At 28.3% G+C, this 18,487-nt stretch overlaps 1 protein-coding gene across 2 annotated transcripts in view; it reads left to right on the forward strand.

The window, feature by feature from the left end:
* Nucleotides 1–897: 897 nt before the first annotated feature.
* LOC100200677 (lysosomal alpha-glucosidase) overlaps nt 898–18,487 on the forward strand; it is a 36,498-nt gene continuing 18,908 nt past the window's right edge. The window contains exons 1-6 of one of the 2 annotated variants that reach the window (XM_065790698.1): nt 898–1,474; nt 9,483–9,628; nt 12,981–13,149; nt 15,555–15,651; nt 15,732–15,844; nt 18,150–18,404. In XM_065790698.1, coding sequence (XP_065646770.1) covers nt 1,112–1,474; nt 9,483–9,628; nt 12,981–13,149; nt 15,555–15,651; nt 15,732–15,844; nt 18,150–18,404 — 1,143 coding nt within the window. In that variant the 5' untranslated portion in view covers nt 898–1,111. Of the gene's footprint in view, nt 1,475–7,243; nt 8,656–9,482; nt 9,629–12,980; nt 13,150–15,554; nt 15,652–15,731; nt 15,845–18,149; nt 18,405–18,487 lie in introns of those variants that run through there. The other variant, XM_065790699.1, reaches the window with a different exon arrangement.

Raw genomic sequence — 18,487 nt, forward strand, 5'->3', positions numbered from 1 at the left:
AAGTTATTACAGAGGAAAATGAAAATGTTGAATGTAAATGAGATGAATAGATTTCATTAACACATGATCTTCATGTATATTCATTTTAAAAACCTTACACCAAACAACTTTGAAACAAAATTTTAAATAAATCAAAATAATAATAATTCTCTAAGATCTAATGAGAGGCTCAGATAAACACTGTCTCGTAAATTAAACTCAATATATAGAGTGCAGCACAATATATTGAGGGCCTAAGTTTTAAAAATAACTATTTCAATATGGTTAAATCAGAAAACTCATTTAAGTTTCATATAAAAAAAGAAATTTTGAAATCTAATAAAAGCTTTGAAACTTGATATATATACCTTTTCATTAAACTTAATTTCTTATACTATATTTATATTTCTAGATGTTTATTTTAATTTTACTCTACATATATAACGGAGATGCTTTTTTATTATATTATAACGGAGATACTTTTTTATTATATTTTTGAACGGAGTTTTATATAATTTTTTGACTTTTTAATTTTACTTTACGCTTGTTAAAAGCTGAAATAAGAGTTCTATGAAAAGATTGTGGTAACTCCGGTCATCCATAACTTTTTTGAGTTCGAATCTGTTTATATAAATTGTTTCTTTATTTTATGAAAGCGTTTCTTTGTATTTTTATTTTTTTAACTGATGAGATCAAAATATATGCTTAAAATAATAATAATTTTTTGCTTTCTGGCCTCTCCAAACGCCATGACCCGACAGCGGCTGCCTAGGCTGGACATGGGTAAAAACGGAGCTAATTGTACACCCCTTTTTTCTAAAAAAAAATTGACAAGTTTCATTGAATATTCTACTGCTTTCAGCCAAACCACAACTTTTTTTTTTTAAATAGAAGCCGTAAAACAATTTTGAAACCGATTTTTTTATTTTAATTAATAAAACAATAAATAATTTAGTTTTATCAAGATTCCACTATTTACTTTTTGTGTACGTAGTTTTACATTTTTAGTATGTCGCGAGTTATACAAATATGTTTTGATATTATCGCAAGTGAAATTCGAGCCTTAAAATAAAAAATTGTTTGTTTTAAGATTTATTGATAAAGTTTTAAATTAAAAGTTAAAGTTCAAAAAATGTCTTCAAGAACTGTACTTTTGTTTTTGTTGCAATTAATTTCACTTTCTTGCCCACATCTTTTGAAAAATACTTGCGAAATCGAAGAAAGTCTCCGATTTGATTGTTATCCTGAACCAGGAGCAACACCAGAATTATGTAACAACAGAGGATGCTGCTGGCAACCTGCTTTAAATGATTTAAACACACCATATTGTTTTTACGGGGTCAATAGTGTAGGATATATGGTATGTGGACACAACGACACAGATACTGGTTTTGTTTTAGATCTTTGTCTAAAAAAAGGTGGTCCTTACGGCAGTAATATTGCAAGTTTAAAAGCAGAATTTCGATTTGAAACAGATGACCGCTTGCATGTAAAAGTAAGTTTTTTCTATTACTAAAGTTATTATTTACAGTTATATAAATTTTAATACATTTATAAATATGAATTGAATTTAGATAATTAACAAAAAATAATTTTTGATTCTCGTCATTCTGAATATGAACTCAACATAAACAAAGTTTTAAAATGTTTAAAACAAAGTTGGGATTGTCTTCTAAATTATTAAACTATATTTTATACTTTAAAGTTAACTTCCAACTTAATTAAATACCATGGACCTTATTTGTAGTAAATGTTTCTAGTTATTGTTAAAAAAAAGAAGACTGCCCTAGAGCTGTTTGAAATGAACTAAAATGAATCTCATAAAGTAAACTCAATTGAATAAAATTAGATTTAATTAAAACAATAAAATTCAAAAAAGTTTTTTAAAAAGATTATGTTATTTCTTAGTATTTTTTTATTTTTTTTATATTTGAGTCATGTTAGTATTTTTACGGTTTTTTAACATTTTTGTTTTTTAATAATTTTATAATACGATTAAATGTTGCTCCAACCATTGATAAGTCGTATGCACTCTTAAACGGTGAAATAAACTTAACTATATTCTGACATGATCTTTATAATTTTTTTAATTTAAAATTTTATTTTTTAGTGTTAGGCAATCAAGAATTTAAATATTTTTTAAACAATTAACAATCATACAAAATAAATTTTTATAAAACAATATATTGCATATTAATGGTTCAATTTTAAACCTTTTGGCGTTTTTTCTTAGAAGACGTAGAACCTATTAACTTCCCATAGCATGTTAATTAGAGATATCCACTTTGTCGGTCATGTTGGAATTTTAATACACAGTATTGAAAATGAGTGAGGCAGAGGTCATATTTATATATGAAAAAAATTTAATGGGAATGACTGGAAGTATTAGCGCCACTGGTCGAAAGTTTCGTTTTTTGACCAATTTTATAATAAACTTTGACGATTGTCGCAAATAGTATCCTTATTCTAATTTATTAAAAAAAAAATTTTTATTGTGTATGTCTTAACTAAAAAATAAGAGTTAGTATGTTACAGTTTCTTACATATAATGGACCTATCTAGTTAAAACAATACCTTAAAAATCACTATAATATGATGTTTTAATCAAACAGAGTGTACAAATAATAAATACATATATTTCCATTGCTTCTAAAAATGTTTTCCATCATAAAACCACTTCTAGGATTAAGAGTTTACAAGGAGGTGTTAATGGGCGCAGTGACGCCGGGAGTATGGACCCCAACCCCCACCCCTGCCATAGTGAATTGATGTTTTGGGTGGGTTGTGTGTGTGTGTGGAAGGGGGGCGGGTGTAGAGGAGAGTGGGGGGGCACGGAGAACTAGTAGAGGAAAAAAGAAAATGACAATTCCAGAATTTTAAAATGTGGATTTTACGAGCGTGTTATGGTTACCTTGGGCCTCTTTGCCTTATGTTGATTTAGCAACTGAAGGAGAGCAAGGAGTCATGACCCCACTGTGTAAAAGTAGAAACGAAAAATCTCTTATTAATTAAAGAAGTTATGATATTGATATTGTAATATTAATTATAAGCTTAGACATGGCCCTCCAGTTCCAAAAACGCTTTGCCGCTGCTGACTGGGGAAGGACAAGCTGGAGTGCGATGAAAAAGATATAAGAAATTGTTTAATTGGTAGCCTATCTAGTTAAAACAAAACCAAATAAATCTATATAATACGATGTTTTAATCAAACAGAGTGATCAATAATATATGTTTTAAAATAGTATATATTTTAAAGCTACTGTATTTACAAATCAATTAGATCTTTGCAGTATTATAGAAATGTAATGAGCGTTTTACAAAGAGGTATTACTGGGTAGTCCTGCTAGAGTAAGAGGATCCAAAGCAACAGATACTGTCTATGAAACAATTAATGTTTGAGCGACAACAGTAACTGACTCCTTGTAAGCATTTTTTGTCTTTTTTCCTACTTTTTTCCAAGCACTTTTCAGTTGGAGTAAGTCCTGCAGCTTTCATTCACTCTTGACGCGCTCAACATTGTCTTGGATAAGTTTTACCACTATTTCAGACGAATCGTTGACCACATCAACAGATTTAACAAAATTCTGGAACTCAAGACATTCTGGAAATTCTTTCCAAAAGATTTGTGAAAGTTTTATCCAGATAAATTTTTTTATATTATACCCTAGAACGATGAAGATTAACTATGAATCGGTAGAAACATATAAAACTAGAGACGGGGGATGATCGATATGCTGCAAAACACTGGTAAATCTGAAAGAACTCCCCTGACTCTCATAACTTCATTGTTGTTATGGTCATCTCTCTCGGTTAAGTATAGAAACTTCGCCATTTCTTCCATGTCCTTGTAATGGCTATTGTTGGAAGAGGCTAGCAACATTACAACTGTACATGGATCTAGGTACCAGGCATGATTTTCCCATGATTTGACACCAACTTTGGCTGCAGGCTCAAATTTAGCATAATGGCTCATTTGCCAGTAGTTCCTCTGATCTTATAGAAAATTTAGGTGTTGTTATTCAAGTTATTAACATTTTAACTATTATGGTTATTTAAGAAATTAGTTTATATACCAAACCTGAAATGCAGCAGAAACTGCAAACTCGCATGGAAGGAACCATGGAGCCCAGAACAGCGCAATATACTCAGCCGTCTTATTAATTTCTTTGATAATGTCTTCACTCAGATTAATGATCAGTATGATCCTTGGTAGCAGTAACTCAAACTTCATGAAGTAAAGAGCCTTGCCCATAAATCTTGCATGTGAGATGGCTCCAGTTTTGTGAATGCTATACCTGGTAGCCTGATCTTTACCAAGATACATATTTACAAGGTAAGCTAATTCGCAGTATTCACCCCCGTTTATCCAACGTTTAATTGAAAAATAGAAATAATAAAAAATAATAGTATAGATGTACAAACAGCAATTGTTTGTTTTTAGTCCTTGAAGATTTAATTTGTTTAACTTACCTCTCTGTTTCTCAATATACCTTGGTCCTTGAGGTGTTTTCAGGTTTTCAGAGTTAATCAAGCTTGCTCCTCCACCCAGGTACCACTGAACTTTTGGCGGTTAAATACGACTAACTCCTTCACTTGATTCCCGTCAACTTTGGTTAACGGGAATTAAGTGAAGGAGTACCATAACCACTGAAGCAGTACTTGGCCAGTACTGCTTAAGTAATTTAAACAAAGTGTTCTGGGGACCAACAGTTTTGTGAACAGCGACAGCATCTTAAAAATGCTTGATGTGAATTTCACCTACACGATGTCTCTAAACCATCATAAGTAATTTCCGGCCATGAAACTCATCCAACCTTGTGCAGACTCCTTTGAGACGACCAGTGTTTGAAGCAGTAGTGTCAAAGCATAGCACAAGAAGGAATCAATTAATTTGAAAATAATCAAGTAACTTCTGTATAGCTAAAAATTGTTCCTCTCCTGTTCCATGGTCCAATCCTGGCACACCACGAAGGTGGGTCTCATTGTTAAATCTTAAAAAGACAGTTAGACGGTCTTTTGTCTCATCTGTTGCACTTGTAAAATCCTTAATGACTTTCCCATCAAAATGTAAAATTACTGGTGTACCTATGTTGGTAACCATATTACTTATATTACCTCTCAGAATAGCTGCGTCCTCTTGAAATTTCCACACTTTCTCTTAATTTTGCTCTCACACTGGTCTGCTCAAAATGACCATCAAGTTCTCCAATCACCATTTTTCGGCTTTCTATCTGGTCCTGAATAAAAAGTAAATTTTCTTCCTTGTCCGATATCAGTATGCGTCTATTAGACTACAAACTTCTGTGAAGGATTTCCAAAACATCAACCGCTCAAAACAATCCTATAAAAAATACTGTATTGCTAAATTTTGTGGGAAGCTTTTAAAAAAAGTTGAGGTGGGTTATTTAGAATATAAAAAAGGACTACGACGATTTATTACGTTCCCTTTATAGAAACACATAAGTGCCAAATTGGGAAAAAATTTGTTAGCCAAAATTTACTTTTTGATTCATAAGAGTTTGTGTTATTGCTATATTTTTAATCTCGACTTACATGTTAAATTTTGTCCATTTTAGGCACTTATTTATTCCTGTTACCTTCTAAACATATCTTAAACTTTTTTTGAGTACTATTATAACCAACTCTCACTTTGTACTGAGAATTTTTTACTTTTTTATACTTTTTTACATAATTCTTTACTTGGGCTTTCAGGTTGTTATCAGAAATGACCCTGAAGCCTGTCCTTCAGGGTCATTTCTGATAATAACCTGAAAGATGGAGAGAAACTAGCTTGAAACAACCTAAAAGATGGAGAGAAACTAGCTTCCCCTAAGGAAGCACATTATCCAACATTACCTGTTCCTTAGAGAAAGATTTCCAAAGTTGGCGCTGAAATATTTAATTGCTTGTCCGCTTGTAAACAAAACATTCAGGTTAACCTTTTCTTTTTTCTCATCAAAATAAGTGGGAATTTTTAACAATATATATAAGTAACATCAAAAATATTTTCGGCACACATCAAAAAAATGTCTGTAATGTATTTATACTCACTCCAACCAGGGGAGAATGTTTGAAGAATATTTATACAATATTATGCAAAAAATGCTTTTCGTTTAGATAGTGTTAGAATTTAAGATAGTGTTTGTTGAGAATTTGGTGGTATTCTCTCTGGAATTTTTGTTCCATGGACTCCAAAAAAAAAAAAAAAATTCCAAAAAAACTAAAAACATGAAAAATGTCCTTAAAAAAATGTCCGTTTACCCTCGAACAACTTTTTGTAGCTTTACGCATAACTAAAAAATTTTTTTTGAAGATTTGAAGAATTCTAGCATATTTTTTGAATTTTTATTTTATAAATATTCAATTATTTTTGATTTTACAAACTGAAATAAAGGATACAAACTGTTTTAAAGAAATTTATCACTTTATTTATTCTATTATTAGTTAATTAGACTTTAAAATCTTTTTGAAAGACTCATTTCTAACTTTTTTTTGTTTTGTTTTGTTTTGTTATTTACCTCCTCAAGGCCAAGAAGGCCACTACGGATGAGGAAGCTACTTAATAGTGGTTATAACCCTCTCTCAACTCTCTAACTCCGAAACACGAACCTCGACGAACAAGGCCGCTGCGCGGAGAAACAAGTTACTATCTGCTATTTCACTACTGAAGAAACTATTTTGTGGATAGTGTAGGATCCAAAAGGAGATCAGATGAAAAGTATTATAAATATTTATAATATTCCTCAATATACATTTTATAACTTTTACCCAACAATACATTCATGGGTAAAAACCCTAAAACTTTTCCATTTTATTATGTCAATCGAAAGACTTTTAGATAAAAGATTTTTCCCGGTCAATTAAAAAAGATTTGAGTTGGTTTAAGTACCACTGCTGTTAACAGAAATAAACGTTTTATTTTAAAGATGGCGGATATTTGCTTTTATAATGTAATTTTAATTTTATAATTGAGTACAGCAAAAAAGCAGGCGTAATTGAGTACAGTAAAAAAGATGATGCACTTTCCATAAACATTAACATAAAACTGAAATTTATTTATATATTTTTTTGTGTAATGGCGAAACAAAGTTGAAAAAAAAATTGTTTTTACAGAAGTGTTAAATAAGAAATTGTTTTTACAGAAGTATAATGCGTATTATAAGCATCCCAAAACAAAATTAGTTTAATGCGTGTAAATCCTACCATATGAACAATTTTACCGGGAAATCGCTGACTTTTTCTCGGAAACAGCGCTCAAATTATTAGACTAAAATTCAACTTTTAACTTTTCGTGTGGGTTTTTTTTTAAAAACGCGTGGTTCCATCAGTTACACAGACTATTCTCGATCCTTTGCAAAATTTTGAAGGCGAAAGCATTAACGATAATATTAATCAAATATTGATAATTAAATCTATCCGTTCCTCCATTCGAGCACATTATGAAGGCTCAAGATATGTAAATATTAACTTTAGTTATATACCGATACTGTTTGGTACCAATGATTATGTGAATATGTACGTATTCTGATTGAAACGTACGTTTCAAACGTACGTTGGAAATTTTTATGGTTGTGTTAATCTTTTAGCTGAATCGGAATCATTTCTCAAGGAACATATTTGAAAAAAAATATGAAAATCCAGGAAAGGTAATGTGTCGTATCTGTCTTCTTGTACATGTGAAAAATTTATTGATATATTGGAATCCAAAGTTACTAACCATATAATATCTGAATTCAAAGCTGCTAATCTTTGTGGGCTTATTATTAATTTAACGCCTGATATAACTCATATTGATTAGTTGATAATCATGATTCGTTACGTAGTAGCATATGGAATTGTGGTTGAGCAATTTTCAGTTTATGTCTTTTTCCCCCATTACCAGAAAAGTGGACTGAACTGTTAAAAAACATGAAATGGAATATTAAAGTTATAAAACGTTTAACTGATACAAGACAGTCTGCACAAGATGCTCTATTTATTCTCATTAATGTTCTACTTTTCAACTACTTTGAAATTTGTCAAGGATTGTAAGACATTGTTATACTGAAATTGAATGTACACCACCTACAACTATTCATTAAGCATGACGCTTAAATAAAAATTTAAACCTTTTAGAAACTACTTTGATGTGTGTAATTGAGAAGAATTTGCTTCTAATATTGACATTGTCAAAAACATTACAGGAGACTTGAATCAAATTATGTGTCATTTTAAAATTATATGATAGCTTGATATTACATTTTCAAGGTACATGGAAATATTGATGAACTTGAAACTGTGGCAAGGAAACTAATAGCCTCTGAATACAAAATATTTACACAATGTAAAAGAAAGGGCATTCATTTTTCAGACTAAACTTAAGATAGCATAGACTCAAGCTTAAATTTTTCTCCTAATGGCGAATTTAGAACTAAATTTTTTTATTCAATAACTGAGACATTGGTAGTAGAAATAGCAATGTGAAGAAAAGCATATGTTGATATGCATGACCAAACCATTATGGATGCTGGTTGCTTTACAGTATCTACAATGCATTCTAGCTTGTGTTGTTCTCCTGGTCTGCTGCACACGAATCTTATTTTGTCTCAAAGGTAGATTCAATGCTGAGTACAAGCCTAATAAAGCAATCAATAGTAGTGATTAACAATATTTTAAATATTAATAAAATCAATCAGGGTAAGATATTAGTGCAAATATGTCTTTTGAAAACTTGTGATAATAAAATAAAATATTTATTTAAGTGTATGGAGAGAACAAATAGAAAGTTTAACTTATTCTAGTCATCTTGAGAAAAAGAAGAGTAGTTCTTAAATGAATGACAGGAAGTTAAATTACACATAAACAACACAAAGTAAACAGCAATAATCCCTAAAAACTAATAAAATCTAGAAATTTAATTTTTTGAGTCTAATAATTTAAACAGTAGTTGAAGCTGTGAAAGTTAAAAGGAATATTACTGTTTACTTTTCATTAAATTTAAAAATGTTTTATAATTAATCAACATGTGTTTAAAAAGACAATTAAACAAGTGTATTTATCAGTTTAACTGTTTAAAAATATTTTTTAAGTAATTTCCATATTTTGACATAAATACTTTTTCCCTTTAAGCTGTTAAAAAATTAAAAAAATTATGAATAATTTTTAGGCATTTGTATAATAGGAATTATAAAATTTTGTATTATAGGAATTTTTATTATAAGAATTTGTATTATAGGAATTAGTATTATAGGAATTTGTATAATAATTTTTATTCCTAATACTATAATTAATCTTATTATATTTGTTCCTCTTATTTATTATTTTTTTTATTTTTATTTTTTATATTATTAATTTTTATTCATTATAATTATTATTCCTTCTTTTATCATCATTGTCATTATCATCATTATCATCATCATCATCATCATCATCATCATCATCATCATCATCATCATCATCATCATCATCATCATTATTTTAATACATGTTATAGTTTTTTATTATTTATCTCTTGTTTTAACTAGATTTTTGATCCAACTGAGAAGCGATATGAAGTACCGATACCTGTACCTGATGTAACTTCAAAAGCACTTTTTCCAAAATATTTAGTGACATACACAAATGAGTTATTTGGTTTTAAAGTTACAAGGGTATCAAACAATGAAACAATGTATGTAAACATTTTTTTAACATTGCAAGTAATATTTTAAACTTTTATTTATATACCAAGTTAATTATTTAAAGAAATGTAAAAGTAACAAAAAATATAATCATAACCTTGACCCCATCCTAACCAAAACTAATACATGTATGTTTGGCTGTGGGTATTATCTGTTGATGCATGTACTTTTTGTTTAAAATATTGTGCACAAATAAAAAAATAGTTGCTTATAGAGACTATTTTTTATCAGCATAAACATTTGTTTTAGTCTGCTGGATTAACTAAAAAAATCACCCCAACCTAGAACCCAGCCTAAAATAAAAAACTATAAAACTCAAACTTTGCTCTAGTGAACATAAAAATAAAATGCTTAACCAAAAAAAGCCCCATTAATTGAAGTATCACAAAGTGTGCTTTCAGGCCTAATTAGAAAGGGGTAATAATTTTTATGGTCAAATTTTTTTTTTCAAAAATATATTTTTATATATTATTTGAAAGATAATTTAATGCTGGTTCATATTCAGTATGATCTAAGTGCTTAAGTTTGTAAAAATTAAAAATATATTTAAAAAAAAATTTGCCCAAATTTATTTTAAAATTATTTATCTGAGCTCATCACCACTAACATCATAATTAACACTGTCATTATTTGAATTTTTTTTACTTGTTTTATTAGTTTATCTGATCGTAATTGTCTTTAATCATAAGCGTATCAAAACATCCTAAAGAAATACCAAATTTGTTTTTAACTATTATTATGGTTGTTTCATTTTATTGCAACCTGGAGTTTTTATATATTCATTTTGTTTTTAAATTAATATTTAATTAGTTTAATTATGTTATATTTATTTTTGAAAGAATTTCAATACTAAAAACTGGATTGAAAATAAAAATTTAATAAGATATAGTTATTACTTTAACGCAACGTTCTATAGATTCAATGAATTTTGCAGTATCCATGGGAATTAAAGTATGTGATATTATATGCTACTTATCATGCATGTTGTAAAGGGTTTTATTTTTATTAAACATTTAAATAGTTTTTAATTTCAAGTTAAAAACTAAGATGGTTTTAGTATTTTATGCTTATTGTGTAAAAACTGTCACACCTAAATTTTCAAAGAAACAATAAAAAACATTATTTGGCAATTTATTTTACTTATTTTGAATTTGATTTACTCCTAACAAAAAACTTTAGTATCAAATTAAATTCAAATCTTTAATGGTACATTTATTAATCTATTAATATAACAGTTACAATCATGGTTTTAGTTAACATATTCATGGTGGTTATAACTTCCTTCTGGTAACAATTACTCCAAAGTTATGTATTCTTCAAAAGTCGGTATTCTGGATTTTTTAGATGCAAATATATTAGTTTATTAAAGCTGCAGAACAATGTTTGTAGACCATAAAACTCTGCACACAAAAACGACCTAAATTATTACAATCTTTGGTATCATCTTCTATTTTGAACTCTTTTCACTGGAAAAAAGATTGTTTTTGGAAAAAATGATGGCAATAAAAAAAGCCCTGTTTTTAAAGTAACAACTTTATGTGTGGGAAAAATAGTGTTTGGAAATCTAGAAAGTTGCATTGAACTTGTCATGGTAGATACAGTCTACCATAATGCATATGTCAAAGTTTAGCCTGTGCCATCTGAAAATATAAAAGCAAGACCCCTTGATCTATGTAAGAAACATTAAAAAAATTTGTAATTGGTTAGAAGAGTTATGCAGATAGTTAGTTGTGCACATTGTGCTTCATGAGAAGATGTTGTGAACATTGAATGAGCTTCATGAGAAGATGTACCAACTTAATGGAAATAATGAAAAACATATATTCAATCAAATGGCTTTAAAAGAAATTAAAATATCATTATGGTAACCACGTGTTCTTTGCTGAGTCAAAAGGTCAAGCAGATTTGGTTTGTTTTTTCCTTCAGTTTTATCTTATTATGAATTGCATAATGTGAAAAAACTTAAGGAAGGCAGCTTTATACATGTAAAACTAACCATTCTGTTCACAAGACTTGCTGCAGAGATGACATGGTTAAACGATATTTTAGTTAAGAGTTGACTACTACACCTCGTTATTTAAAAATGAATTTATGAAAAAACTTGATAATCTAAATAGACTTGATGCAAAGTAGATAAAATAAAAGCAAAATTTGTCAGATTCATAATTAATAGTGGAGCTTTGATACATAAAGTATCTTTACCCTTTTTTAATTAGGCCCAAAAGTGCACCATCTGCTGCTCCAAATGATGAGGCTTTTTTTTGGATGAATTATCATACATTTACGTTCAATATGCACATTTATGTATAAAGTTTTAGCTGTATAGTATTTTATTCTTGGTTGCACAGAAACTCTACAGGACTACAACAGCCCCTTAAAAAATCAAAAAAACTTTTCATGTATGTTTGTGCAGGAATAACTAACAACTAAAGCAGCTTCAATAGAAATGCTACTAAGAAGTAAACTTCAGGTTTATTTATAGTTTTTTTAATCTTAAATTTAAGTATGGATGAATATATATCTTGGCAGAACTGCCCTGCATCTTTCAGAGGTTAGTTGACTAATTTGAAACTCAATTCAAATCAATCAATTTTTTTAAGAGTAGTATTTGCTTAACTTTTATAAAAAAGGTGGAATGTTTTCTTTGTCAGAAAGTTTTTTACTTAAAATTATTCTAAATTAGTTTTTTGACTTTCATGGATAAACTTTTTTCATAAACATTTTTCTTTGTCTATTGTACCTTTTAGATCAATTAAAATATGTTTAATCAGAGTTTTAAAAGTTTGATTTACTTCTAAAGTTCTCAAAATGTTTATTGAAATTCTTTGACTTAAGAACATAAGTTTAATTCACTTATTATACTCAACATTTTTGTGACATCATGACAACTTTATATGAATAAACTTTATACCATTAACATAAGATTTTGTGATATTTAAAACATTATTAGGCAAGTTCTAATTCATTTTTTATTTACCATTGGATAGAAAAGTATCAATCAACTTTATCAAAATTTTGTCTATCAAATATTTTTTATGAGAAATTTTGTCAATTTTTTTGCTAAACAAAATTATTGTTGACTTTAAATTTAAATAGTTTGTAAACAAAATCATAAATTTCTAGCAGATTAGATGTACAACTTTTTGATGGAGCTTTTGACCAAGTTTATTAGTTTGTTGCTATTCCAGTAGCAAAAAAAGTTATTTGAAATGATAAATATTGAAAAAGTTAAAATATATGAATGTAAATGTTTTACAACAATAAATTTAAAGATTAGAAAATAAATATCTTGAATTTTGAACTGAAGTGAAAGGAAAACTTAAGCTTCTTTTTACCGCTTAGTTTTGATTCAAGTGTGGGTGGATTTATATTCTCTGATCAGTTTATTCAAATTTCTTCGCTACTTCCTTCTGAAAATATCTATGGTTTGGGAGAACATGTACTAGGATTAAAGTTGAAAACAAATTGGAATATGCTGACTTTATTTTCAAGAGACATTGATACTCCTGAGGTATATAGTTTCATTTTTATTTTCATGTTAACAATAAATATTCCTTTTATCTTTATTAAATATTATTAAATATTCTGTTTTTATTTAATCTCTTTAATGCAACTACAGATACTGCAGAATGTTATAGTAACTGCTTAAACAAATAGCATCTGCATGAATATTCCAACACTTGGATGAAAATTATAAAACCTGTTTGGCACACCTGCATTAACCAGGAAGCAATTGGATTGATTTGATTTGCACTTGATTAGGATAAAGTTGAAAAAATTGCCTTTTTAATCATATATAAAAAAAAGCATTCTAAATCAATAATTAGAACATTTCTTTATAAAAATCTAAATTTATACATAAGGATAAAGTTTAAATATAATGAAAAAGTTTATATATAAGGATAAAGTTTAAATATAATGAAAAAGTTTATATATAATGATAAAGTTTATATATAATGATAAAGTTTATATATAATGATAAAGTTTTTTTTAGTACATATAGTGACTATTTTATAGTTTAATGTTTGTTTAAAAAAAATCTACAAAGAAACAATAAAAGATAAAACAAAAAAAAAACAAAATTTAGCACACATTTTTATTTAATGAAATTTGTTTTTTCCAAGTGTTAATAACTTAACAAAAAAAAAAAAGTTTTTAACAGATTTATTTTAAATATGTTTAACATTTAAAACTTGTTTTACATATATAGTCATATATACTATATATATATATATATATATATATATATATATATATATATATATATATATATATATATATATATATATATATATATATATATATATATATATATATATATATATATATATATATATATATATATATATATATATATATATATATATATATATATATATAGTATAAAGTATAGTCATATATAGTATATATATCATATATAGTATAAAATATAGTCATATATAACCATAACGGGTGATGCGGAAGTTATCGGACAAAATAAAAACGTCAATAACTTATTTATAAATAAAAAATCAAACTAATATTATTTTTTTTTTAAATAAAGCATTTATCTTTTAATAAAAATATATTATTTTTTATATAAAAAAACACCACCATTTGCAATTGATCTCAATTTTGCTCTGACGCCTTCACATGCGACTGTAAAAAGTTTAAATCAATTTCTTGTAGTTTTAGTTTAATGCGATCAATCAAAACTTGCTCTGTTGAAGCTTGCCAATCTCCCTCGTAAACCTTCTGTGCCAAATGTCCCCAAAAATTTTCAATTGGTCGTGCTTGAGGCACATTTGGGGGATTGGATTCTTTATCAACGTAATAGACATATTGGTCCATCCAATTTAGAGAATCTTTAGAATAATGAGAACTTGCTAAATCTGGCCAAAATAAATAGTTAAAGTCTCCATGATACTTCTGAATAAATGGAAGAAGTCGTTTTTCTAAACATTCATTAATATAGATTGATGAACTGATCGCTACAGCCTTGGAAGTGCGAAACAATGGCTTGGACATACCGCGGTCAGATATGGCTATCCACATTAATAATTTTTTTGGAAATTTCTCTTTTCCTATAAAACGAACACTTTCTGGGCATGTCTTTTTGTTGTTTGTGTAGTATCCAGAATTTCCCTGCAAAACAAAAGTATTTTTCGTCATCGATGACTAGAAGCGATTTTGTGTTATAGAGTTGGTTAACTAGTTTCCTGCTTCTTTTCTTTGCTTTTATTTGTTGTTCTATAGTGTATTTTGGAGTCTTTTCACGTTTTCTATATTTAATATTAGTTTTTTTTAACTGATGACCAATTGTCGATTGATTTACACCGAATTTAATACCTATTTTTCTCTGACTGACCCTTTTTCGATTGTTGACAAGTCTCGTTAATTCGGCTTTCTTTTCTCTAGTCCAGGGTGTCGGACGACCAGGGTGCTTTCTATCAGAAAACGATTGAACAGTTTTAAGTCTTTTTAGGTTATCATATATTGTACTTCGAGCAAATCCTTCCTTTTCAAAATGATTTACGATTTTTTTTTTTATATTAGGTTTATTTACAAAAAACATTTTTAGTCACTTTCGAAAAGATTCTCGTTCAGCTGCATTTAACCTCATTTTAAATAATTGTGTTTCAAATAATAAAGTTTATATTTTATAGAACGTTTATGCCTACGCATAAAACCACAAAAACCAATTATTATGCTCAAATAATGAAATTAGGATTTGTCCGATAACTTCCGCATCACCCGTTAGCCATATTTTGTATATACAAATTAATTAAGAAACTCAGAAATATTTGTATTTTGAATATTTCTTGATAAAGAGTCTTATAAATAATAAGAAAGACTTTATGATGCAATACTAATGCTTAAAGTGTACAAGTTTTTTTAGATTACTTAAAAGAGTTTACTTATTTTTAAATTTATTAGGGTGGAGTAAATCTATATGGAGTTCACCCTTTTTATATAAACATAGAAAAAAGTGGTTGGGCAAATGGAGTATTTCTCAAAAACAGTAATGCAATGGGTATGGAAGTGTACTTGTTTTTCTTTATTTTTTTTTCCGACAGAATAATTTTTTATTTCTAAACATAGTTTAATTTTTAGACATTATACTACAACCTACTCCAGCAATTACCTATCGAACCATCGGAGGAATTTTAGACTTTTACTTTTTTCTTGGACCTACGACAAATGATGTTGTTTCACAATATACTGATGTAATTTAAACTTGGTTTAATTTTTTTTTTAATTAAACTTATTTTTCAGTTTAATTTTTAATTAATTTAATTTTTTAAGGCAAAGTTCATAATATATTTCTTTCTTTTAAATCAAATCTTTTCTGTGAATCTTAATTTTGTATTTGTAACTCTGAGCCCCTTAAGCTTTTTAGATTTCGTTCCATATTTCTAACACTTAAATATTCTGAAATATCAATTTTTTTGACATTAAACTTATCAGATGTTTCAGTTTCTTGAACAGAGGTTGAGCACTGAATCATGATTAAACCTTTTTTTATGTGGTTTTTATGAAACTTTTATACAAAAAAGGTAATGGCTATGATGGCCATTACTTTTTTTGGAAAATATTTAGTTAGTACACTATTGTTTAATGAATCTTGGTTTTTTAGTATTTTGTTATCTATTTTATTTGAAATTTTTTTACATTTAATACTGTATCTTAGCTCTCCTTCCTGGTTGTAAACCAAGTTGGATGTTGTTAAACACACTATTTCTTATCAGAAATCTTCATCATTAATTTTTCCACAATTAGGCAACTTTTTTATAATTCATATTACTAATGTAAATCCAACTTTTTATAATTTTTTACTACCCCTATTTCTTTCAGTCATTTAGGATTTAATTTTAATGGTATATTGTGATCTAAGTGCTGAAAAAGTATTGCAAAGATATGACACTTATTTGACACCTAAATCCTTTAAAGTTTTCAACATCTCTGCTACCACTCCCAAAGGACTTTTATCCTTTCTTGACTTTTTTGATTTTGCAGGTTCACTAACTTTATTAATAAGTGCCCCAAAGTAGTACTTTAGGATCAGAATTTTTAGTCTCTATTTTGATCTGGATTCTGGAGTTCTGGAATTCCATAAATTCTAAAACTACACTCTATTTGGAAAAAAGGAAGCTCTTTTTCCTGAGGTCTATCATTACCAATAACATAATAGGATTTGCATTCAAAATTGATAAACATTTTTGCAATTCTTGGACTCTACAACTTGGACTACTTGAAGTCCTTCTCTTGGATATCTTAGCCATATTAGGTAATTTAACTTTGCTCTTTACCATTCTTCTTTATATTTCCATTCTGCTATTTTACCACTACCACCAAGTTTAATTTTTTTCTTGCTTTATTTTTACTTTCTTTTAATTTTTTTTTGTATTACAATTATATAATCCCATTACATCTAAAAATTCTATAACCATAATTTCTTTAGTATTTTTTATACAGAAACTCTTTCCATCATTCTATCCGTACTAATTTATTGTTGTACAAACTCTTATATTATAACTGCATACAAGAAACTTTTTTTCTTCATTATTTAAAAAAAAAAAGTGAGGTTTAACTCTTTCCTTTTTCACGTCTACGCCAAAACTACACCCATTTTCTACTACAATACCTCACCCTTCACATAAGCTTCACTTATTTTCTACTTCAATAGTTCATCCTTCACAAAAACTATACTCATTTCCGACTTCAATACTTCATTCTTCACAAAAACTACACCTATTTTCTACCTCAATATTATCCTTTATTCACAAAAACTACGCCCATTTTCTGCTTTTTTAAATTTTTTCATGTTTATTCACCTCACCAAGGCCGAGAAGGCCACTATAGATGAGGAGGCTACTTAATTGTGGTTATAACCCTCTCTCAATTCTATAACTCCAAAACACTAACCTTGACGAACAAGACCGCTGTGTGGAGAAACAAGTTGAGCGTGGTACTACCAGGGACGTGGTGGGGATCGAACTGGAAACCTCTTGCTTATGAAGCAAGTACTCTACTACTACAAAACTACTGCATTGAACTTCAATACTTCATCCTTCTCAAAAACTACACCCATTTTCTACTTCAACACCTCATCCTTCACAAAAACTACACCTTTTTAGTTACTCCTAATATTATTTTTTAATTGTTAATTTCATTACCATCAGTAGCTTATCTGTCTAATCTTAATTGCATCATCTAATCTTAACTGCATTCTAATACTTGTCTAATCTTAACTGCATTGTTACCTTTTTAACTGCGCTGTTACTCTTTTCAAATGAAAAAATAACTGAATCTTGTACTACTTTTTTATGTAATCAGACCATTGTTATTAATCTTAGCTCTATTACTTTTCCATCATTTTTTAAATATAATGTTCCTAGTTTTTTTTTCTTTTGCAAAGTTTTTTGACCATTTTTTAGTGGTCAGTGCTTCTTGACTAGTCTTTTGTGACTAGCACCTGATAAGAACCTCCTAAAAAAGTTCAGTACAAATTTTTAATTACTTTTTACTAAGGTTGTTGGTCGTCCTACAATGCCACCATATTGGTCGCTAGGATTTCATTTGTGTCGTTGGGGATACAACAATGTTGATAATACAAAAAAAGTTAGAGATAGAATGGCAGCCAATTATATTCCACAAGATGTTCAATGGAACGATATCGATTACATGGATAAATATTTAGATTTTACAATAGGAGAAAATTTTAGTGGTCTTAATGACTTTGTTGGTTCGCTTCATGAACAAGGATTGCACTATGTACTGATGTTGGTAAGAATTTCTGCATTTATAATTATTGGGTCAAATAAACTATCAAATTATTATAAAATTTATGGGATTTGTTAAGAAATTAG

Source organism: Hydra vulgaris, chromosome 02 (genome assembly GCF_038396675.1).
Source record: "Hydra vulgaris chromosome 02, alternate assembly HydraT2T_AEP".
Lineage (NCBI taxonomy): Eukaryota > Metazoa > Cnidaria > Hydrozoa > Anthoathecata > Hydridae > Hydra > Hydra vulgaris.